Source organism: Hyperolius riggenbachi, chromosome 8 (assembly GCF_040937935.1).
Source record: "Hyperolius riggenbachi isolate aHypRig1 chromosome 8, aHypRig1.pri, whole genome shotgun sequence".
NCBI classification, from domain to species: Eukaryota; Metazoa; Chordata; class Amphibia; order Anura; family Hyperoliidae; genus Hyperolius; species Hyperolius riggenbachi.
In genome coordinates, this window is record NC_090653.1 from 256,284,424 (window position 1) to 256,310,466 (window position 26,043).

General features: G+C 41.2%; 1 protein-coding gene across 5 annotated transcripts in view; it reads right to left on the reverse strand.

The window, feature by feature from the left end:
• Window positions 1–645: 645 nt before the first annotated feature.
• Window positions 646–26,043, reverse strand: part of ZNF618 (zinc finger protein 618) — a 223,820-nt gene continuing 198,422 nt past the window's right edge. For 4 of the 5 annotated variants that reach the window (XM_068248675.1, XM_068248672.1, XM_068248673.1 and 1 more), the window contains 3 exons: window positions 17,202–17,279; window positions 16,203–16,301; window positions 646–13,814 (listed from right to left, as the gene is read on the reverse strand). In XM_068248675.1, coding sequence (XP_068104776.1) covers window positions 12,277–13,814; window positions 16,203–16,301; window positions 17,202–17,279 — 1,715 coding nt within the window. In that variant the 3' untranslated portion in view covers window positions 646–12,276. The remainder of the gene's footprint in view (window positions 13,815–16,202; window positions 16,302–17,201; window positions 17,280–26,043) is intronic. The other variant, XM_068248674.1, reaches the window with a different exon arrangement.

Sequence of the window (26,043 nt, forward strand, 5' to 3'; positions counted from 1 at the left end):
CCATCTATTTTAATTAACATAACTAATGTAACTTAATGACCGTATGTTTGTTTAGGCTGAAGTTCCCCTTTAATCTCTTTTCTCTTGAAGTGGTGTATGCATTGCCAGAACTATTTCCCACTGAGCCCTTCACTAAAAACTGCACTGTCATATCTAGCTGCTTTGCGTGCATGTGTTTACAAAGCAATAGATGTATTTCAGCAGCTTTTGCAGAGGGGTGAGGTGTATTTCCCTTTTCAGCCCCGTGTCACACTGAACTGCCCACAGCCAATCAGTGAGGAGCAAGAATGTGCGAGGGGAGAGAACAAGCGTCCTTCTCCTCGGCAATGTACCAGTATAGAGCCAGGCTGACTGAGATAAGATTCTTTACAGCAGACACATTTATAATTATATTTGAATGCTCACAATGTAGACTACTTAATAAACACAGAGCAGTGGGTAAATGGAATTTGATTTTATGGCTGACAATCCCGTTAAAATCCATTAAAATGTCTGCAGCAAATTACAGATTTTTTTTTGGCACCCTATATCTCTAAGATGTGTTTCAAGGGCTCAAGTGAAGCTAGTAAGAAATAAACTGAAATGGGTTTTTGAAACAATCTATAAAATCCATCATCATCATCCCACCCACAAAACGGACACAAATCTAAACAGGATTTTATTGTAAAACCATAAATACAACACAGACAAGATAATCATCAAGCAACTGGGTCATTCTCACAGTTACAATATGTCTCCTATCTTGGCATCATCAGTTATCAGAAAATATCCTTGCATCAACAAGTAATAAAGATTTTTTTTTTGTAATTTTTCTATAGGTTCTGATTTTCTACATAGCCAACCAAACTGGTAGTTTGGAATCTATACAAGAAATATTTCCATTTTTTTTTAAAATCAGTAACAGACTGGTAAAACAAAACGGTTTAGGTTTGTATATATATTTATATAATTTTTATATAGAACTTTGTCAAATGTCAGTATAGTTTTAATAACAAAATTTAATGAAAAAAAAAAAAAGTACAGAAAAGCTCAAAGTGCCTACTCACATCTCTAGGCTTGCTTCACTGCAAACAGACCAGACCGGTAGATATGAATAAACACTCATTATCTTCTTTAAATATTTTAGGTGCAGACTGGGGGGTGGAGATTGGGGGGAGTTAAAAAAAAAAAAAAAAAAAAAAAAAAAAACATACTACAGCAAACTCTAAAACCCATAATACAATACTGATAAAAATTCTGCTGGAAAAAATAATAATTTAAGTCCAGCATGAACATACCTCTGTGCCTACCTTCGTTAGCTTTGCCTCGAGTTAGGTGTCCTTTAAAGTGAATGGGAACCACATTTAAAAAAATAAGACAGATACTTACCCAAGGAGAGGGAAGGCTCTGGGTCCTATAGAGCCTTCCCGCTCCTCTCCTGGTCCCGTTGTTCCGGTGCTGGCTCGCCCGGTAGCAGTATTTGACTAAATTAGATACTGCTTTACCCGGACGAAGGAGGCTTTAGAAGTCTTGAGGGAGCCCGAGTGCTCCTGAAGAAGGGCGGCCCTGTACTGCGCCTGCGCAAGCACGCTCTCTTGGACGCTCACGCCTGTGCAGTATGGAGCCGCACGTCTTCAGGAGGACACGGCTCCCGAATACTTCCAAATACCCTTTCGGTGGGGGATTGAAATGGGGGGGGAGCCAGCCCAGGATAGAGAGCACCGAGAGAGGAGACGGAAGGCTCTATATGACCCAGAGCCTTCCCTCTCCTTAGGGAAGTATTTGCTTCATTTTTTTAAAAATGTGGTTCCCATTCACTTTAAAGAGGATGTCAAATTGTATATTTACTAGGTTTTGTACTAAACAGCACACAGAAATGTTTTGCGTTTTTTTGGGCCCAACTCTCTGGTTTTGGTGGCAAGTTTTTTTTTTTTAAATAACAATTTTGCTTCATTGCTTGCATTATATTCCTCCATATCCTGCAAAAAAGGAATTAAAGGGCCACTATTGCGAAACGCATAATGTGTAAACACATACAAATACAAAGTACATTTCTTCCAGAGTGAAATGAGGCATGAATTACTTTTCTCCTATGTTGCAGTCACTTACAGAAGGTAACAGAAATCTGACAGAACCAACAGGTTTTGGACTAGCCCATCTCCTCATGGGAGGTTTCAGGGTTTTTGTTATTTCCAAATGAATGGCAGTTGCTCAGTTCGACTGCTAAAAAAAAGTGTGCAGGGAAGCCGGCCAGCATCTTTGTATAAATCTTTTTCAAGGAGTGTCTTTATAAAGAATAAAGGCCATGCTGGGAATCCCCCATGAAGGGATTTACTAGCCCAAAACCTTTCAGTTCTGTCAGATTTCTACTACCTACTGTAAGTGACATAGGAGAAAAGTAATTTATGGCTCATTTTACTTTGGAAGAAACCTGCTTCTTATTTGTGTGCGTTTCCATGCATTTTAAATGTAACATGTTTTCGCTAGAATAGTCCTTGAACTGCCACCCAGTCCAAAAACTCGGTTACTGTAATATTTTTTATTGCACAGATAAAGAAATAAATTTATATCTGCTTGAAAGACTAACAGGTTGAGTTTCACAAATGAAAAAATAATCTAACGCAAGTTATATTAATAAAAAAAGTGAAAGTAAACCATTTAAATACTTCCACGTGCATTTTAAAATACTATTCTATGCTCTTTAATGTCACATTTAAATTTAATCAAGAGTAAGTATAATTTGTGCATTAAAAATACAATTTACTTAAGGTTTACTCAGTAAAAGAATTAGTAAAATGATTTTTTTTTTTTTTTAAGATTATACTCCAAATTTCCAAACTCCAACCCACAGCTGCACAAAAACAAGAAATATAACTGAACATATAAAGCATTGTATCAGAAGTGCAGTATTGCTAATCTGTCAACTCTTTGATTTGCACCAACAAGTCTATTTCTAACAGGAAGTTTTCTAGAAGAGAGTATTTTTGCCGTAACATACAGTACATGAAGCCAGCGTACAGCATGTCATTTAACTGTCTGTGCCACGCGGGCGAATGGCAAGTTTTAGAAAAATATTGTGTTACTAAAAAAAGTATAAATAAACACACTACCGGCATTAAGAAATCTTAAAACACAAAACAGAAAAAAGGATTAAGAAAATATTCATTAATACCTGTAGAAAAAACCCAGTCTAGAAAATCTATTTTTGTGTATGTTCCGTAGTCGGCCCACGGTGCTCCGTTCTGGCCAAACTCTTATCACGAGACGCGGAAAGATCGTGTAATATTGCCTTTACTCCTTCCTATGTACAGAGAATTTGTCCACGGAAAAAAAAAATCTTAATGTTAGAGATTGTTTACCTTAAGGTCATCCACAAAGAATTCCTTCACATTTAGAATTTTTATATATTTAAATGTGAAATTTTGGGAGGAATTTACACAATACAAAAATAAAAATTTGTTTTTCTCCATCTCCCCCCCACGTGCTGAATATTTCCATCTGGAGATAGCCTGAACACAGTGCAAAAGTCAATAGTCTCAAAACTCTGAACTGCAAAAGTTCCTGTCCACGAATTTACACAAACAATCTTCCAGCCAAAGAGACAAAAATTTGAACAGACAGTGGAGTGTTTATCATGGAGGGGGGTTCAGAATAGCTTTGGATATTTACAGTGTTAAATGCTAATATATGTACAGCAGATGGTGTCTGGATTAAAAACGTAAAATAAGTGGAAACTTTTTTTTTCTAAACAGAAAAAAATTAAAAAGTCAGGGGAAAAAAAATCCCAGAGCATTTGCTATATAAAAAAAGTAAATTTATAAACAATTTCAGTGTTTGCCAACAACAAAAATAAATGATGAGTATGCCTAACCTCACAGTTCTTGTAGATAATCGTAAGACTGGAGGCACCCAAGTGTAATTATATATGTATTACACTTCAAATAGTTACAATAACAATGAGAGGTAATCTGTTTCTTCTACTGATGACAAAAACATCAGTAATACTGGAAGAGGATTAAATCAAAACACAAAATAGACCACGCTTTTTATGGGTACTAGCCCACTTCCTACCCATATCCTATTCCGATACCTGTATTAACATTGCAGGAGATTTGGGTACTGCCGGCGCCACCATAGACCATAATAGGAATTACGGCTATAGCGGAGCTCAGTGAGTAACTTCAGCGCAGTCAGAAGACGGAGCTGAAGTTAATTTTACAACACTGAAATTCAGCCGCTAGCAATAGCTGGAAGCAGAATTACATCATTCCCCACTAACCACGTGGACCTGGAGGGGGAATAGTAATGAACGCCGCCGGGACTTGTGCAGGAGCAGGATAAGCCGTATATCGGCTGTATCCTTCACCCAAGTCTCCCGGTAGCGATTTCACATGTATGCATCCTATTCACCTTGCTACAAGGCACTGTGTCTTGTCCTGAGGAAGCAGGCTAGTACCCGCATTTATATTTTGTGTTTTGAATAAATACTTTTCCAGTACTATTGCTGTTTTTGTCGTTAGGAGAGGAAAGAAATTACCTCTCATTCTTAAACTATTAGAAGTTTATACAGTATATATGTTTACACTTCAGCGCCTCCATCCTTACAAGTATCCAGAGGAAACTCCTTTGGAGGTAATCATTTTTTTCCCCCCTCAAACTACAATCCCAGGAGAGCGACCATCCAGCTTCCGGCAGGACGTGGAAAACCGAGCTGGGAAGTTTAATTTCCCAGTGGCTTGTACGGTGGTTGCAGGGATCTGCAGCACACTCTTGTGAGTATAGCTGTATTTACTTATAACTCCCCATTTATAAATACTACACCACTGGGCTCCTGGTCTCTCTGTTCACCTAGGTAATCTTGAGTACAAGATCACTACAAGGATCACCGAAACCCTCCTGATGGATAAGGTCAATTTCAGCATTACCCACCTTTGGTTTGAATGGCTGGCATCTGTCCCAGCTATACTGATGCTCAGTCTCACAGGGACACCACCACCTGGAAACCACCATATACAGCGCACCACGGGTTATCAGCCTTGCTGTATTGAAACGTGTCAAACAGGCCTCAACACTAGAAAGAAAATCCTACTGTGGAATTGAGATGGTCAGTCAGATGCAAATAATTCTGGTCTGCATGAAAATTTCCTGCAGATTATATACAGTTTTGATCTATACCCATACCTTTTTTGGTTAGCCCAAGTCCAGCCTGCACACAGAATTATTTGCATCTCATTACAGTGGAACTGTATTTAATAGAATATGGTCTATCATGTCATTGTTGCTGGGATAGGGGGTAAAGTCGGATTTTGCAGTTTCTCAAGTAACTGGACAAAGGGGACATGTGACAGATGGACTAAGCTAAATTTGGAAACATTTTAAACAGTGCTACACAGTCCTGATATTTTTGAAGATGGTACTAGTCCTCCTCCTCCTTCTGGTCTTCCTATTGGGTACTATAGAGCAGGTGGTTTGGGTGCAGGTGCTTTGGTATAACCACCTGTTTTGGTTGTACAGCAGAAGATGACGTGCCTGGGATGGATGCCAAAACTACTCTGGCTATGCAGTTGGGTGCCAAAAAGCTCACAGCAGTAAAATGAAGCACGAAAGAGCTTATAAAGAGGATGAAAGGATAGTACTGGTCACAGTTTAGCAACTATTAACCCTTTAGCAGCCAATTTATTTAGATGCTTGCAAGTAATCCAGGCTTTTATTTATTTCAGCACTTTTTTTTTTAATTGCTTCTTAGTTACATTTCCTTGCTTCTAATTAGTACTGCTGCAATGTGTATTTCTGGCCACTTGTCACTAGGGGTCAGTGTGAGACAATATTAGAGGACTTCTGCTTTCAGTTTCTTTATTTTCTGCTAGTAGAGAGAGATCAAAGCATTCCAAAAATTTACAGCACAATGAGCTCTGCAGACTGAAGTCAAAAGCAGTGCACTTATCTCAAATGAGATAACTCTACTGAAGCTGCTAATTGGTAAAGGATGATTAAAAACCAATTAAACCTAAACTAAAAAACAAACAGCAGAGATAGCACTCCCTGCATCTTTTTCCAGCCCTGCTGTTTGCCATAGGCAGTGGGTTTTACAACCACACTTTTTCAACACTGCCTTGTATTGCTCACCGCTTCCTGTTTTTGGAGGTACTAGCATCATCTTTCCTGGCGCCATCTTTGCAGCTAAGGCTATTTAGTTTCCAAAAATCCTAAAATAGACAGTAGGACTGCCTTAATTAGATAACAGAACTACAGTCCAAAGGCAGTTGCGGCAAGCATTAAAGGGCGGTGCAGAGGTAGTCAGCACTAGCACTGCTGTGCACGTTTTATAACAGTGTTTAAATTAGAATTTAGGTTAGGCAGGAGAGAGGGATGAACAATAATCAGATAAAGGAGGTTTTCATTAAGGGAAAGACTAGGGTTAGGCATCAGGAAGAAACTTTGTAAGTGGTTTAGGGTTAGGTGTCATAATGGGTGTGTTTTGTTAATTGGGGGGGTGGGGGGAAGAATAGGCTTAGGCAAACATTATACGGCCTAGCACCAAGTCTGTCAACAGAAACCGCATAGTACATAGCAATCACTGCATGGCTTCAAATCACTGGCCTTGTGTTCAAATCTAGGCCAACTTCTATGTAGTAAGATATATCAGAATGGCTCCTTCCTATATAGTATAATAGGACTGATTTTACTGATATTCTTAAAGTTGGAGATCAGTTGAGAACAAAAATGATCCAAAACATGTCTGGCTGGGATTTGTAAGAAATGATCCGCTATTAAGCACCAAGAATTTGCAAACCTCACCCGGGTCCTATTGGACCATAATAAGGGCAGTTGAAGGTTTCTGAACTTGCAGCTATGTAACCGCAGTCGCAGTGAGAACTATGAGGTTGACCACTTTCCGAAAGTCCACAATAGGTTTGCTGGATCATATATGATCTCTAGTGGTCTTCAGCCATCAGAACCTTAGTAAGTCTGACCCAATGCTTTTGATCAGGGCTAAGGATGAAGTTAGAGGAAAATAATTCCAAGGTGATGCAATTTGTTGTGCAGGATCAGCATAAAAAATTGCAACAACTTGGAATTATTTGCATTTCATTGGACATCAATTATTGGAGCTTAGATGAAATAATGGACTTTGTCTGCCTCCCCTACAGTTCTGATGGCCACTTTCACATGAGTAGTTTAAACTTGTGGAACAGACACGCTCAATAGGATGCCAATCATTTTTGTGTTCATTTTGTTAATTTTATGCAAAGTTATACAGCTTAGAAATGGACCAACCAAAGGCAGCGCCTGCGATTTTCATTATTTCGATTCCAAGCTGTGTAACTTTATTTAAAATTAACATGAAATGTGCACCAGCTTGAAATGATTACCAACTCATCAACCAACCAATGTGGAGGCTTCAGGTCTTGACTAGAAAGCTAGTCAAACAGAGGTCTACAGCTAAACCACATCTGACAACATTGATCAATGCACCACATTGGACCATACCAGCTGCTGAAATCTGATTGAAAATCAGTCAAACCTCTCCCCTTCTACCTTTGTGTTGCTACAAAGGTCTACAGCAAAACTATCTGATGGTACTGATCAATGCACCACATTGGACCATACCATCTGCTAAAATCTGATTGAATATCAGTCAAACCTCTCCCCTTCTACCTTTGTGTTGCTACAAAGGTCTACAGCAAAACTATCTGATGGTACTGATCAATGCACCACATTGGACCATACCATCTGCTAAAATCTGATTGAAAATCTGTGAAAACTCTACCCTTCTACCTTCGAGGGTATGACAAAACTATGCAGCCAAAGCTCCGCTGCTGCACCATTCGCTGATGGACGAAAATGTACAATCACTTTTGATAACGCTTTTGATTGACAAACTATGCAAAATAAGGTGAAAGGGATCACTCACTCACATTCAACCAATGTAAATGAATCTGTGGGGCAAAAAGTTGTGTCATGTAACGATCAACCTTAAAGCAAATCTGAAGTCCTATCCATGTGCAAACACAGAAGCACTGAGCATGTGCCAGTAGTTTCGCGCCTTCGCAGTAGCACAAAGCCATTGGTGCACAGAAGAAACAGTTGTGCATGAGCGGCTTTGTGCTACTATGCCGACACAGACAATCCCGGCAACTATGCAGTGAAGTTGTGCTTGTACGCAAAGGGGAGTGCCGCCATGAACAACATATTTGGCCAACCGCAGGAACGAGGGATGTAAGAAAATTGGGAAAGCCTCTGGACTGTCCAGAGCCTTACCTCCACTGAGACATATTAAAACTGCAGAGGAAATGACCAAATGGCACCTAAACCACAATTTAGCTCCTCAATTTGATAGACAATTTGGGGGTTCAGGATCCTGCTTGATAGAGAAGCTGTTCCTTCCAAAACATCTCTGCTTGTTTGTCATCACTTTAAGAACATTAACAGCTATAATACAGCATACATATCAAGGATGGTGCCAGATCCTTCTCTATTGGTTTGAAGGACAGCTGAAGACCTGATGGGTATAGGCAAGACATATCAACCAGGATCTTGGGTTGCATTTCCTCCCATCAACGTCTATAAAAAAATAGGTTGGGACATCAATAAGACTTTGTCCCCGGAACACAAATCAAAGCCACCTTTAGATTCATGAGGTACAAGGCTGCAGCAATCCAAACATGTCAAGTTCACAAGTGATTATTTCCTATATAGAAACCATTACGAACGAGGTAAATATCAGTTTTAACAGTGTTTTGTTTGTTTTGTTTCTGGAAAAGGGATATCAATTCACATACTACTAAAACACAAAATATAAAGTATCAAACCAAAGACCGTGCTGAAAAAAAAAAACAATTCCACTGCTCTTCACGTCCTCTTAGGAGAGAATCTTTAGCCTTTGGTTAAACATAGTTTGAAAAAGCTTTGGTTCTAACACGAGAAGAACGTTTGTCTAAGGAATAAATGTGGTTCCGTATCGGTTAAATAAAAATTCTGTCTCTAATGAAGTCAGCACCTAAAAAGTACGGTTAATTATGAGTTAAACATCACAGAAGGTCCCTGGCACAGGTTAACAGAGACCTTTCTGTTAAAGATGGCTGCCCTCGGGTCAACTCAAGTAGCTAACCGAGGTCATAGATCTTGAACATATTTAAACCCAAGCTCATTCAAAGTTCCACATATTGTGCACCATATTTATTGGCTAATGATCTACTTATCTAACAATGCTGTGGCCTAAACTCAAAAGTCATGACTTAGTAGCTTGCTGAGCACCAACAACCACCAATGACTTCAGTAGACCTGTTCACCAACAACCAGTAACTCCTGGGAATCCCTTCAGTCTTGAGCTGTATTGATAAACCAAGAAAGCGATGCAAACCCATAAAACCTAGGTCTGCCTCAAAATGGCTGCCGTTTCATGAAAGCAAATCCATTTTCATAAATGAAAATTTGGAATTGAATCTCCTAAATCTTCTTGATATAAAAGTTCCCTGGATGCCATCACAAACTTTCCCAAATGAGAAAACCTATTTTCAAACAACAAACAGGTATGCTCATGTATATGAACTACCACAAAATGACTGTTATTTAAAGTGGACCTAAACTCAAATCTTCCTCTCTACTCTAAAAGATAAGCAACAGCATAATAACCTTAATAAGCATAATAACTCGACTCTAAAAACACACAGAGTGGATTTCTCTCTGTTTTCTTTATGTCCTGTGCAGGGTTCTGGTCCACATTCCGAAAAGGAAAGCCATTCTGGAAAAAGGTCTGCAGAAATCTAGACTATTTAAAGCTTCCTAAAATACACACATGAATGTGATTAACTAAAAGTTAATTTGAAAACCCTTTTTATCATTTTACTATTCGTAAATACACAGATTTTTGGGGCAATCATTTTTGCTGACTACATATGCAGGCTATGTTTCCCTTTCCTTCTTAGTAGTGCTGTGCAGTACTTGTGCTTTCACACTCAATGTGATACTAGCGATATGATCAAGCAGTCTTCTCTGGGTGACTTGTCCTACAAACTTCAAGGACCACTCCAGCGAAAAAGGTAAGCAGTTAAAACCTGACAGAACCGAAAGGTTTTGTACTAGTCTAGGATGTCCAAAGTTCAGCCTGGGGGCCAAATGTGGCCTGCTGAGCTATTACGGTTAGCCCCCAACATTTTCTACAGTTGTTAATTCCATGTGGCCCGCACAGCTGGGTGCCGCATGCAGGGGCCAACAGCAGTGGCAGCCACTGTTTAGCAGCTGCCACTGTGCTAACTGCACACGGTTTATGGGTTATTTCCAGTGGAAAGGTTTTATTTGGCAAAATGTCACACCTAATGGCAATCAGCAAAAATTGTGTTTAGTTTCGCTAGTTCGGCACCCTAGCACTCTCAAAAACGGAGATATGGCCCTTGGCATAAAAAGTTTGGACATCCCCGGGCCTAGTCCATCGCCTCTCGGGGATTCTCAGGGTTTTCTTTGTTTTCAAATGAATTTCCTGAACAGCAGTTGCTCAGTCTAACTGGCAAAAAGTGTACAAGGCAGTAGGGAGGCTGGCATCTTATTATTTTGGCAGTAAAACTGCCGTTCAGGAAATGCTTTTGATGGTGTCAGATTTCAAAACAATTGGGAGACGTACTTTAAAAGAAAAAGCCAGATACTTACCTAAGGAGAGGGAAGGCTCTGGGTCCCATAGAGCCTTCCCTCTCCTGGTGCCCTAGGAGCAGCGCTAGATTCCCCGCTTGAATCCCCTGCCGTGGGGGACTTTGGATGTCTTTGGGAGCCGAGTCCTCCCGAAGACAGGCAGCTCCATAATGCTTGCATGAGAGAGTGTGCTCGCGCATGCGCAGTATGGAGCGGCCTGTCGGCAACGAAGACAGCAGCATTTGACCGAATTGGTCGAATGCTGCTACAGGGGATCCTGTGCTGGAAGGGGCACAGGGAGAGGAGACGGAAGGCTCATTAGGACCCAGAATCTGCCCTCTCCTTATGCAAGTATCTAGCTTTTTTTTTTTTTTAAAGCACGGTTCCCATTGACTTTAAGTGCTTACTTTATTAACTGGAATGGTCCTTTATGGTATTTATCTGGTGCTGTGAGCATGTGAATAAACCTAAATTACACTGCAATTTCCCTTTAATGACTGAAACAACAAACATTTTGAAATCTCCTTTTTAAACATTTTTGAAGAACATTTTGCGCACTTTCATTATGGTTTCTTGGTAACGTTATTTTAATTCAAAGGATGGTGGATCTGATGTATCAGTATAATTAACCGGTGCTCAAGCAAAACTAACCAAGAGGAAAAAAAGAAAACTTTACGGGTGAAAAAAAAAAGGAGCATACCAACTAGAAAACCAAAACATAGCCATGTCAACACTGCCCTCCAGGCAGCAGATGGCGCCACATCTCTCAGTGTGCATGACTCACTGTGCTGTGAAAAGAGAGCTGTGCTACAGATGCGATGAGGACATCCTATTGTGCCAAACACCACAAGTACAATCTCGGTCACTGCCTGTAATCCCCAATGGTTACATTATATCCCGTTCATAAATTAAGGAAAAAATCTATAAAAAATAAAATAAAAAAAGTTTATGTGCATCAGATAGAACAAAAAACCTTAACAAACCAAGAAAATGTGTTAGGACAATCAAGTTAACGTACAGTAGTCTACAGAATGAACATTCTAGAAAAATAATAGAAAGTTCAGTAATGTTAAACCAATCCTATGAACTGTAGTTATGGATGTTTCTTCCAACAAATAACAAAAAGGGTAGCAGAGATCAGCAAATATTAATAATAATTAAAAAAAACAAAACAAAAAAAACGCAGATGCAAAACTTCAATCCATAAATTTGCTTGAAGGAGCCAAACAGCTTCCTTCGTATTTTCCCAACAAAATGTGTATTTTTCAGAAATTTTTTCTAAGATGCCTTACCTAGTATGTTAGTAAGGCCCTGTCGATACCCTGAAAATAAATATATATAGAGAGAAACAGTCGTTTGAGAAACGTAGAAATTAATTTCAAGTGACTTTGGAAGTCAGCTGCCTGTAGCTTAAAGAACCATCGCCACCGTTAGATACTACTCTTAAAACTTTCAGCATTAGTCACAAAAAGAAAAGGAAAAAAAAAACAGAACATCCTCTTTCAGTCTCTTTATAATATAAAAAAGTAAGCACTTGGTTCCTAGCATCTCCACGTTTGAGGTCCACAGTGTTTTAACAAGAGTTCCATAGTCATTCACTTTTTTTCATTTTTGGAACAGTGTTTTATATTGGTGAAGTATTTTACCCCCTATTCTAAATGTCCTTTCTCTTTAAAGCATATTTGACTTCAGAAACATGACTTTATTTATGTCTTCTGGGCTAAATAGTCTTCTCTTTTTTATAAGCATGGCCTGTTCACACATATTGACGCACTCACTTCGAGCCCCAACGGCTGGAACTGCCAACAGCCAGAAAGCAAGTTTGGAAAGTCTTGTGTGTTTCTGGGTAACGGAGGACCAGAACTGGAAAAGGTCGGGGGTGGTTTGAAAAAGAGGCTCCTGTAAATAGTTGTAGACTTCATTCTTCCCCATGCGGTCATTCTCCTGAACTTTGGTTGTCTCTGAAGATTGTCTAGACTTTTTAAGAGGTGCCTCAAACTCTGGTTCTTCTACCCCATCTCTGACCTCAGTAATTAATTCACAGACTTTAGTAACGATTTCCTCATGTTGGTATGGAGGGACAGGCCGGAGTTTTTGCTGAGGGTCTAAAATCATAGCAACTTTGTGGGCAGACTCAACTTTGAAGTTCTCCTTCAAAGCTTCGAGAAAGAGGTGACACAGTTTACTGATAACTCCTGCATCGTTCGCTTTTGAGGTGAAGAGTTTCTCCAGCTTGACATAGGTCGGCAGAACAAGTTGTAGTGTTGGTTTGCGTTCGTTGCTAAGTTCAATGACGGCTTGTTTCACAGGGGCAAGGATCGCCGCTAAATTGCTCAGCAGATGTTTGTTTAGATTTTGGATTACGTTTGTCTTTTTTGCCCGGCTGTAAAATTCACAGATCTGCTCATACCGCTCATGAACAAGCAAGAGGGAATCCGTCACAGAGTTCCAACAAGGTGGTGGAGAGCTTTCTTCAAGTGAACCAAAAGTTTCCCTAGCGATACAGGTAGACCCAGCCAGCTCTTCTGAGACATTCAAAAGTTCTATAACATCATGCATATTACGGGCCTGCAAGGTGCGTTTGTTTAGCACGCTTTGTACAACAGAATTTAATGAACATGCTGAGCAACGAAGACAAGTCCCAGCTTTGGCGAATGCCGAAGAGTTCACTTTGCAGTCCGTGACATAAACGGTCCTGATCTCCGACATGACGAACTCAGAAAGTACATTTTGCACCCACTGATGGATAAATTCCCCGCTCTCTCTAATGTCTACATCCTTAATCCCCAGGACATAACGTTTTATTTGATTCCCTTCCGCTTGATATGCTGTGAGGACATAACAAGAGTCAGAACCCACGCTCTGTGAGTGGCAAGTCACCCCGATACCTAAGCAAACATTGCTTCCCAGGGCACAAGTGACTTTCACTTTCACTTGGTTATACATTCGAGGTAAGTGTTTCATGGCAAGGCTGTTCATGTTCCCGAGAATTTCATTGACGGAAAATGATCCGTAGCGAGCTCCAGTGTCGACGAGGGTTTGTGCCAGCTTTAGGAAGTCCTTCCCGTTGACCACACTCAACGCTCCTAGATCAGCACACATGACTCTCAGTAGCCGCTCCGCAATGTGCTGACGTTCCTTTTCGGGAATTGAGTTGTTGACGGTTGCCGCCGGTGGGGAAGCTGCAGACACTGCTGTTGTAGGTGCCGCTGTAGGTAAGACAACAACAACAAAAAGTTTGTCTTTGTTTTTTAAATGTATTTAAAGTATTTGTTTATGGTGTTTTTTAATCTATAGGTAGTCAAACATGTCCTTAGTGAAATCAGTGTAAGCGTACCTTGGTGAATCCTGAGTCCCCAGGTGAAGTAATCTAGAGACTGAACTAAGTACAGCAAAGTCCCCGTCAACCGGAACTCAGGCAACTGGAAGTCTCAACTAACTGGCATGCCTGAGGGATAACGGGGACTGTTTTTTGTGTGTGTGTGGAGAATTCAAAAGTAGGGTGATTCACAAAGTTTTTTTTTGTTAAATTATCTCACCTTATTAACTCAAATTGTATCTCTTCTTCAATAACTTAACTCTTGGTTTATCTCTCCTTCTGTACCTTAACTCATGATTGACTTATCTTTTTATCTCATGAATTATCTCTCCTTATTTGTCTCATGCAATACAGTTAAGGTGAAAAATAATTAAGCTTTGTGAATCAACCCCAATCAGAAAATCCTGAGGACAAGTTTAAAAAATCTGCATCAATCATCCCATGGTAGGACTTTTTCCTTGCAGCAGAATTACAGTCAATGGCCCTATTCAATTCAAATTTTCTTCTTAGTTTTCTCCTAGGAGATCATTTTCCCTCTTCTCTTTAAAATCACTTTTCAGCATTATGCAATTGAACAAGTATCAAAAAATAAAAATGAAAAAAGTGCTGTCAGAATTATTCTGAGTTTTTTCATGCCACTGGTTGCTTGAAGGACATTTAATAATTGATAAGTTGTAAAAATATCATCTAAGAGACAACTAAGTAGAAAAAGGTAATTGAATAGGGACCAATGTCTCCTGTTCTAGCAGATCTGAATCCGGCCCATGCAACTGTGAAGGCACGAGCCGCCTGCGCAGTAGCATGGACCCAATCGGGCCAGGCCATTTCCACTAGAGCACGAGCGGGATGGTGCTAGTGCGGGGCTCACAACACTGGAACAGGCTGGCTGAGGAGGATGGGAGAAGCCTCTTTAGGATCCAGAGGCTTCCTCCTACCGAGGTAAGTATCTAACCTTTTAGTTTTTTGTGCTCACAGGTTTACTTAAAGTCTACAAACAGGAGCATGTTATATACAAGTACCTGATATGGTTAAAATGGATCAATTTATTTTCACCTGGAACCTTACCATGCGATTATGTTGGCGGGAAAATGTCTCTACTACTCTTACCTTGATGTACAAAAAGAGGAGAGATGCTTCTGTTTGCCAAGTAAAGAAAGGACTACACTGATGTGCATCCTATTGCTACAAATGTATTGACCAGAGGTAAGAGCTTCCTCTAAACTGTAAGTTGTAGCCCAAGAGATAACAAACATGTAAATGTCTGTTACTACCAATAATTGCACTCCGACACAGTTTTGTTTTACTGCACAGATGACATTACTTTGGACTTAAAACAGGGAGGATAACTATAAGGGCAATAAGCAAGTCGGAGACATTTTTTATTGAGCTTTACAGCAAACAGCAATTCTACTTTATACCCCCTTTATTGATGGCGAGGGTTAGAACTTTAGTTTGCATTGTCCATCTTTCAAGGAGAATTATGTAAACATTTTGCAGGGTCTTCAGAAACAGGGAGTAGGTCACTGTATCTTCCACATTAAAGTTCTACTGTACTGACATTTTTAGACCTGTTAAAAAAACAAACAAAAAAAAAAAAACAACTCACCTACTCCTAGTTCCCTTCGCTATATTTTCCGGCCTGTCATCTCTCCAGTTCGGCCACCGTATCCTCTCATATCTGCCGGTATCCTCATCGCCAAGGCGATGACCCGGAAGTAACCTGAAAGTACTTCCTGGTCAGCGCCATAGCGGTGAAGATGCCGGGAAATATGAGAGGACACGGTAGAAAAGATAGCGAATGGAACCAGACGTATGTGAGTTGTGTTTTTTTTTAAAAGATCTAAGCATTACAGGGTGGGCGTGTTCCTAGGGAGGATAACTGCCAGTTCCTCTCCACCCACAGTCGATGTTCTGGTCAGCTGGAGATTTCGTCTGACTAGAGTGAGGGACACAGGGGGTACTGTCACAGCACCATTCACAAAATGTTACCTACTGTAAATCAAACACCCTTCTCAGTTCAGGGGTACTTTCAGCCTTGAAGACTTGTTGATTTCAACAGGTATTTGAGGCTAGAGAAAAAAAAAAAAAAGATACCCTTGCTGAAGCCACCGGAGGAGGGCTCAGGATGGAAGAGGCAAAACCAGTACCTCCTGTACAGTTATATAACCACTGGAGTCATCTACGAATACTGTGTACGAAATCAGTGGCTGATAATAAAGACCCTTAGCTTACATATCATTTTACATAGAAAACCTATTCATTTTTTATTGAAACATACTGTTATTAATGTTGTTTCTTTGGGGTTGAGCCTTCCAGTTCTCCTCTGATGGTGGCAGTGACCTGGGCGGATTGGTGGGGATATTATTCTCATTATCAGCTGTGGAAAGAAAGACAAAAAGACATGAGAATTGGAATCCATAAGCAGGTGATACAGATGGAGAAAAATGTTCTGATGGACACAAACATGACACAAAAATCTTAGTGGACCTCTTCTGGTTGGTTAGATCGTATAAATGTTATGTCCTTCACAAACACCAACGTTTAATGGCAAGTATAATACAGGCCAGGGAAGTCTCCTGACCACCCCTTCTTGGGAGATTTTCTCTGCTTCTTCTTACCAGGATGGTTGTTTGGTGGTCTGCATCTCAGTATAAATGAGAAGAGACTGGATTGGGAATATGAGCTTGTGCACATAGACCTTGTCTTGATTCCAGTAATTTTTTAAGGAAAATTTACAAGGAATACCAACAAACCTGAGTGAGGCGTCTCGCATGGAAGCAGACATTCTCAACATCCGTATCTGCATAGCAGTTACAGGGCAGCACACTATTCCTACCAGGAAAACTGAACAGGTTGGTTTGCTGTCCCAAAACTAATATGCAGTCTAAAAATATTAAAAAGGTCAACTTTCATAAGAGGTACACCCCAAAGGGGCCTTCCTTTGTAGGACACATATTTGATGCTGGAGGTAGACCGGGTACAATATGCACAGACTTGCTCTTGTCCACTTATCAGTTAATGGTCAAATTATACTGACTCGTCAACGTTTTATATTCTACTTTAACCGGGATTGCTTATTTTGTTTTCTTTGGAGGATATGACAGGGAGGATGAGCAAAACACAAACAGCAATGTGCATGAGCCCTGAGCTAACTTGGGGCCATCCACACATTGTTTTTCCCTACGAACCATAGAAACAACAAACCTTTGCTAAATATTATAAAATAAAAAACCTTTACTGACAAATAAAATGACAATGAATTGTGAGTTCTTCTCACCGGCATGAGACTGCATGTGCTCCAGGAGGTTGTTGTAAAACTGGAACTGAATTCCGCATGCCCCACAAGTGTACGGCTCTGTGAGAAAACAATTCGGGGTTTCAAAAAGAGCTCTCACAATCCAATTGGCTATATAAACGTATCACGGAGGAGTCACAGTGATTTTTTATTTTTTTAAATATCAATACGCAGTGGGAAAGCCCCTTGAAACGCCCTTGTTTCTCTGAAGACTACAGAATGTCCAAGACATTCTGGAGTCTTCTTGATACCCTGGTAGTAGGACAGTGGTCGGATCGGACCATCTACGTAGAAGTCAAAAGAAAACTTTGGAAAGACGGAGGGTTTAGACGTTACAAATGACAAAATATTATTCCTAATGAATGTTTGATCCAATAACATTATGGAATACTCCATTGAATCAGTGTGTTATTGTTCCTCATATCTCAGTGATCTCCCCAGGCTCTTTTAGCCAGGTGCTCCACCCGGCTAATTTTTCTGAGCACCCGGCTGTTATCAGCTCACCTCATCCTCCTATGCTGTAAAACAAATTATGCCAATCCTCTATTCCCCCCCGTTGCGCCCCACCAGGCTTCTTTTTCATGACACACAGCTGGAAAACAATTCTGGGGGAACGCTATCTGGTTAGCACATGTGCAGCTGCTTGCCATGCCAAATTAGTCCTCTGTAGTCCAATCTTCCTTGGAAAAAAAGCAGTGATTGTAAGCTGAACGTTTAAGTAGCCATGCACAAGTAAATTTCTCTGGCAGATTCAATCACCTTGGTCAACATGCCAGTAATCTAGTATTAGACAAATCCCAGGGACCTTATAGACCATAGGCCATCAGACCTAAAAAAAAATTGTGCAAGGAAAGAGGGAATGTCCATCACTTCTGGCAAGCTTTATTAAGTGTTGAACTCACTGGTGCAAATACAAAGTGGTACTTGTTAGATGAACTGGCAGGTGGGTGCATGGCACTGGCTTATTGTTGACGGTCGTTTCACTCCACTGGCCCTTCTTTCGAGGCAGAATTGCCACTCCTATGGAGCAAAACGGCCGTCAGTCATAAGCCAGTGCCCTACACCCATTGTCTGTTTATCTAACAGGTACCACTGCCAGAGCAGGATCATCCACCAGGCAACCTAGGCAGGTGCCAGGGGCCCACTGGGTGTCAGGGGCACTTCTTCAACCTCTCTCCACTTCAGATTACCAAAAGATCCACAAGGAGGCCCCGAATCTATTACCTTGCCTATGGCTCCATTACACCTTAATCCATATCTGACCACTGTGTGTTTGCACCAGCGTGTTCAACACTCAATAAAGCTTATCAGCACTGCCGAACATTACCTCTTTCTTTGCACATTGGACACCTTGATCTGCCCACCCTGAGCACGCTTGAGCAAAATCCTGTTGAATGGGGACAGTATACCTGTAGGTTTCTATGATTGGTTGTTTTGGGGTTTGTCAATCTCTACTGCTATAATACAGAGCTTGAAAATTACAGCTCGGTTTTTCTTTTTTGTTGTCAACAAGCCAGGCTAAAAAACAAACAAAAAAAAACCTTATTCTTGGCTTCTGCATCGGACAGACTGCTTACTAAGATCCATTTCTTTGTCCAACTTTGCTTATCTATTCACTGCTTTGTTTCTGACCAGTTAGTCTAGAGGCATGATTGGGAGTGGTGGTAAAGTTGTAACAAGCAGGGATCCCACTTATGCAGTTCGCTGGCTTTTTGCCACAATACAAAATTCCCAAACGAGTCAGCCCAGTCTTCAGTAGAAAATGGCTCTTTTATGGATTAAAATGGCATGATGTCAAGCATCAATCAGCGACAGCTCCGCTGTTTCGGGCGTCAAGCCCTTTCTCAAGCCAAGAAGCAAAGTCATCACACTTTGTCTAAGTCATTACACTTTGCTTCAAGAAGCAAAGTCCTTATGACTTTGCTTCTTGGCTTGAGAAAGGGCTTGACGACCGAAACAGCGGAGCTGTTGCTGATTGATGCTTGACGTCATGCTATTTTAATCAATAAAAGAGCTATTTTCTACTGAAGCCGGTGCTGACTCGTTTGGGAATTTTGCTACTGATATGGTCTGATGTGTACAGACCATAGGGGTCGGAGCACGTCTGATACAAATCTTTCCTATTGGTGCTTGCTACACACTGTGGAGCCACAATACAAAATCACATATAATGATTGTCTATGGGGCTGCTGCGTTTTAAGGAGGCATCTACAATTCTGCAGAGCATAAAAAAAACAAAAAGATGTATGCCATTCCTCATTGAAATGGGCAGCACAGTGGCATAGTGGATGGCACTCTCGCCTTACACCGGTTCAAATCCCAGCTAGGGCGTACAAGAGGAATCGGCACGGGAGACTTGGGCGCAGGATACAGCCGGTATATGGCTGATCCTGCTGCCGCACAAGTTCCCAGCCGTGTTAATTACTATTCCCCCTCCAGGTCGCCATGGATAGTGGGGAATTACAGTGTTTTAAATGTAACTTCAGCTCCGTCTTCTGACGGCACCGAAGTTACTCCCTGTGTGCTGCTATAGCTGTAATTCCTATTACGGCCTATGGTGGCGCCGGCTGCGCCCAAGTCTCCTGCGCTGGATTCTTAGTGTTCGCAGCCAGGGCACTATCTGCACGGACTCTGTATGCTCTTCCCCATGTCTGTGAAGGTTTCCTCCGGGCACTCAGGTTTCCCCCCACATCTCAAAAACCATACAGATAAGTTAATTGGCTTCACCCTACATTGGCCCTAGACTACGATACATACACTATACAATATAGACATAGACATGTAACTATGGTAGGGGTTAGATTGTGAGCTCTACTGAGCCACCCGGGAGAACGGCAGCAAGGGAAGGAACGGTGGTCATGGGGCTGGAGGAAGCACCGGGTAAGTATCATTTCTTTTACCCCGCCTCAGGTTCTCTTTAAGAACCTCAAGTTAAGAATGAACCTACAGCCTCTAGCTCGTAACTGGGGACTTCCTGTACACTAACCCTTCCAGCCTAGCCAAGTCTTGGTAGTGACTCAAATCCAATTCCTCATATTTGCAAATTTACTTGGCCAATAAAAAACAAACTCTGAGGGAGGGATCACACTGGTCTAAAATTAAAATACACAGTTGGAGGCAATATTTTACTATCAGGTGTGTGTGTGTGTATATATATATATATATATATATATATATATATATATATATATATATATATATATATATATTAGCAGGGCTGTGGAGTCGGAGTAATTTTGGTCGGAGTTGGAGTCGTGGTTTCAGAAACGGAGGAGTCGGAGTCGCATGATTTTTGTACAAAATCCACAGCCCTGTTAAGTATTAGACTAAGGAGTCGGAGTCGAGGAGTCGGAGTCTGAGCAATTTTCGGTACCCAGAGTCGGAGTTGGAGTCAGAGTCGTTATTTCAGAAACTGAGGAGTCGGAGTTGGAGTCGGAAGATTTTTGTACCGACTCCACAGCCCTGTATATTAGGAGTAAAAAGGGTCTTACCTCCTTAAAGGACAAACCACTAGGGTAGGTATAAGTATTTTATGTATTCACGCACTAAAAGACAACGCGTTTCACGCAGGCCTGGATTTATAGGCACAGATGTCCTGGCTCCTTAGGCTTTACCCTCCATGAATCTACAAACCCCCACCAAACTGCTCTGCCAGAGTGCTGGCTGCCCCAGCTGTCACTTCGCACTTACTTCCCTTGCTACAGGTGCCCCTTAGTATTAGGTAGTCAGAAGTACCCTCAGTACTAATAAGCTAGAAGTGTCCCCAATTATTAGATAGCTAGAGGTACCCTCATTATTAAGTAGCTAGAGGTGCCCCGACTGAAGGGAGATCTCATCATTGGAATGCCGAGAGCTGGGTGAGTAGCCTCTCATTTACACTCTCATCAGGACTCTGCATAAGGAAGGAGGGAGGGAGGCGCTCAGGGTGGGGAATGCGCCTCCTTTTCATCATCAGGCGCCTGTAGGCATGTGCCTGCAGTGCCTGATGGTCTATCTGGCCCTGGTTTCACGCGTGCTGGCCCGCTTCTCCAGGTCAATACAGAAAGTGCCTTAGCTGCAGTATCCAAGGTCATGAGTGCCTCTTAACTGGCGCCACCAGCCCTGGTCAGCTCTTTATAGAAAAGTCCTGGTCCGTTTCATAGAGATACCTGGAGGCACCAGGAATCACACCAGACATTAGCAGGAAATCATCTGCGGTTCCCACAGACACAAGTGTGATTCCTCCCCGACTCTTTCGCCACGCTGCTCTATGGTCTGTTATCACCAAGATGGAGAACAACATTGCCACTAAATACCAAGGCTAGTTTTCTAGTCTTGGTGGACCCCTCAAGGCCTCCAATGATGCCCGACATGGAACTGGTTCTTTTACACTGCAAAACGCAATGCGATTTTGTTGTGTTTTTAGAATTAGACCCATCACAAATAGTTATTACATTTGTGTCACACTCACCGGCCCCCTTCTCGTGGTCGTCCGCCCCAGGGTTCTGTACACGAACTCGCGCAGGAATGACTGGTACTCTATTTCTTATGCCTGCCGCGCGGAATCATTGCAAATTAGAATGCGCGCATGTGCAAATGCTTACGGCCATTTGCATGCGAATGGTTGTACGCGCATACGCAGTGTTCCAATGCGTTCGTTTGTGCGCATGTGCGGCGTTCATTAGTTGGCGCCAAACTGGCTATTTAAACTCACCAGCCCTAAACACCAGCGCTGTATGTTCCTGCAGCTTGCCAGCAGTTGTACCTGTTACTCTGCCAGCCTGTTTCCTGTTTGATCTCCTGCTATTGACCTCAGCTAGTTTCTGGAATACGATTGAACTCCGCCTGCCCTGACCCTTGGCTTGTCCAACCTTTATGAGTGAACTCCGCCTGCCTTGACCCTTGGCTTGTCCAACCTTTATGAGTGAACTCCGCCTGCCTTGACCTTTTGGCTTGTCCAACCTTTATGAGTGAACTCCGCCTGCCTTGACCCTTGGCTTGTCCAACCTTTATGAGTGAACTCCGCCTGCCTTGACCTTTTGGCTTGTCCAACCTTTATGAGTGAACTCCGCCTGCCTTGACCCTTGGCTTGTCCAACGTTTACGAGTGAACTCTGCTTGCCTCGATCTTGGATAACCTATGCTTCTGATGATCAATTTGCTACTTCATCCTGACCTCCTCATGGCAGTATCAGCTGTTCTCTCTCGTCACTAGTGGGGCAATCCTGAGGGTCGTGACGGCAGCAAAGCAGTCCGTTGCCCACTAGTGGTAGTGGCCCATCATCCCTTGCAGGGTGCTCTGGTAAAGACCTGTAATCACTTAAACTCCACCCCTTGGGAGAGCCAACGCCAACGACTAGTGACAGGGTCAACCGTTTCTATCTGAATCGCAACAATTTGATTGGTCCAGTTGCAAGCTGCTTAAATTAGCATTAAGTTTAAAATAACAATTGCATCAGCTTAAAATTATTAGCATCGCATTTACTATCTTTAACTGCTACTGACTAGGAGTCACGATTTTATTGACAGATTTCCTAGGATTATCTAATTCACAGACATAGATGTCTTGGCTGACATGAGTATGTTTGTTAGTTTGAAAATCATTCAGCAAAGTTTGAATTGACTGATTTCTCAGCTTTTGACTAAGAAAACTTTATCCGTACTTAAATCTTTGTAACAGCACAACACAGATCCAGTAATTGTAATAATAAGGCATTGGGTTATAGAATATCTCTTGGCATCTTACAGGCTGATGCTATCTCCACATCCACTGTTTTGTTTAATTAAAAATGGACAAAAAATATCAATCTAACAAAGGACAGGCAAGACCTACAGTATAGATAAAATATTCAAATAAGCAGCCAAAATTAGGAGGGCGCCTCTTAATTAAAGTGTGTGTCTTCACAGACGTACGACAGTAGGGCTTTCCATGTGGCTGGGCCAGAATCAAGCAGCTGGTTGTTATGGCTGAGCTACACTACAGAGCACTTTTTGATCTATTGGGGTGTTGCTTGCGTTTTGTTGTCCGATGAAGCGGGTGAATGCCTGTGAAACGCGGTGCATTGTTTAGATGTTTTGATTGTCACCATAAAAATCAAATTTTAACAACTGGTCTGAGTGTATTAAGTGATAAAGATGCTAATCCTGCATTCAAAACTTTTAAAACTTTTTCTGCTGTTATGGTTTGGAGTTATCACATACCTTAGGAGCACTGGCCCTTTCAGTGCCATTGCCAAACAGTTGCATGCTGGAGGTCTTTTTATCTAATATATATTCCTCCTCTTCCCTTTAGTTCCCCCCTACCTCTAATGACATAAGACAGTGCACTTCGTAGTATAGACCTCAGTGGGAGTGTCTGAAGACTCTGGGAGGAGGGTGGGTAACGATTACACAATTAGCAAGAGGACAAAAAAAAGTGAGGGAGGAGATTATGTCAGGAGGTCTAAGGTAACAAAGATGGAAACTGCCTAGAATAGGATTCTCCGCTTTTTCTTTATTAAATTCACAGGAATCGTAACGTGGACAGTGCAGTACATCTGTTATGTAAGCAGAACTAGTATTTATATACTTATATATGTGTTTTTTATTTCTAGGTTAGCATGGGTGTCAACTGTTCTTTAGAGAATTTTTTCAACTGGACACCGACTGTTTGAAACTATTTGGGGAGGCAAGTCCCCACTACTTCCCTTTTACACAGTTTTTAACTTATTCTATTTTGGCGCCATTGTTTAAAAAATATCTAAGTGACTTGCAAGAAATCGCGATCGCTGCGACTTTGCCATGATTTTAATGCAAGTATATGGGAGCCTTTCTAAAAACGCAAATGCAATGCTGATGGATTGAAAAGTGCTCTGCAGTGTGCGTTTCAGCCCTTACTGTTTTCATATTGACCTGAAAATTTATTATTTTGTATTTATATCGTGCCAGCTCTGCCACGCTTTACATAATACAGAACAAACAGTGGGGAACATGGATACATGAAAGGTTAAAAAATCAAGACATCCAGCAATACAAATACATGCATACTTGATGGGAGTATATCGCAGAACCAAATCTGCACTTCTGAAGAGACATCACCATATAGAACAGTGATGGCTAACCTTAGCACACTAGCCTCATGGGACTTGTAGTTCCACCACAGCTGGAGTGCCAAGGTTAGCCATCACTGATATAGAACTTATATTGTTGCACAGAGAGTAGTTTGATCTAAAAAAAAAAAAAAAAACGTCCTGTATTCAGTATTGTAGGTGGTTCTTAAATAATGTCCTGCTTTAGTATTTACTGTAAGAAGAGCAGTATTGTCAAAGCTCTCCTGTAGTCTAGTCACAATTGCTGATTAGAACTAATTAGACAGATTGATCTGCCTTTGTAGTAAAATTAATATTTTTACACACAGGAAATGCTCGGGAGTGCTTTCAAATGTTCTTTTATGTCACTAAGAATATTTATTGAAATTTTTATTTTGTGGAGTATAAGTCCACTTTAATAATCTATTTATTAGATGAAAAAAAAAATCTTAAAGGAATAAAAGCTCAGCCGTGGAGAGGGAGGCCTTAATAACTCACAGAACAGAATTGCTACATGTGGAATAATGTTACACATGAAATGTATTTCTTGTTGGTTGTGAAACATAATCGTTCTAAATTACTCTGCCGTGCACAAGGCTAATATTACAATGTGAAATTCCCTGCGATGAGTTTGTATAAAGCAGGATACCTTCAGACCGTTTGTGCAGTGAGAAGCGAATGATGAGTCATGCTGCACCATCTGGCTGACTGCTTGTGGAGTTTGTCAAATGTCAAAATACTTCCTGAATGCATACAGCCAATTGTAAAGTGTGGCGGTGGAAGAAAACCAATCCCAGGCTACTTTTGCGATGAATATAACTCCAAGAAAAGGTCCACACTTTGAATGGTTGCTCTGCCAGTCCACTGCTAGAAAAAATTGCTGGATGAAGCAAGAGATCTCTGGTATCTTTTATGGGGTGGTTTTGGTGCTGACATGTCCACTTACTTGTGGCCATGCAGAGAATATTGGTATAGCTGAGAAGTGGGATAACGTTATTTTAAGTCGAACTAAAGAATCGCAGACAAAGAAAATTAATTTCACACTCAACTTTGTTTTACTTTTGAACCTTAGGACTTATCCTATATAATATCCACTTCTGAACTTAATACCTGTATGAACTTCAGTCCTGAGATATGGTGTCCTTCAAAATTCTGCTGCACGATACGATATCTATAGAAAACTGCGACATGCAGAGTAATAATGTGAGCGATGCCATGTAGTGATTATCTAGGCTGTATTAGTGTCAGATAACCTTGGAAGATAAATCTCGCATAAGTATAGAAAATAATTCCTACACAAGGCCAGCATTTAAAGCCACAGCTTTGCCGCCATTTTATAAGCATTTGCAATAATATCGCTTAAAGAGACACTGAAATGTCATAAAAATCATCTTTTTATTTCAAAAATGTGTGTAACATGATAGCCCTAGCTAAATAAAACGTTGCATCTCCGCTGCTGAAATCTAACTAAATCCTCCCTAACTCCCCCCTCCCTCTCCCCCGCAAAAGCCACGACTTTCTTGGTCGTGGATTTTGCTGCTGGAAGAGGCAGAGCTTTTAGCTGCAGCTCTGCCTCCTTACGCGTCAATTTGGGGGGATTTAGTTCGATTACAGCTGTGGGGATTCAGCGTTTTAGTTAGGGCCATCATGTTAAACACATTTTTGAAATAAAAAGATTACTTTTATGAGACTTCAGAGTCCCTTTAAAAAAATTATGCACAAAAAAAGAAATTGTAGCAGCGGCCGCAAAAGGGAATGCAGACTCACCTCTTGCGTTCC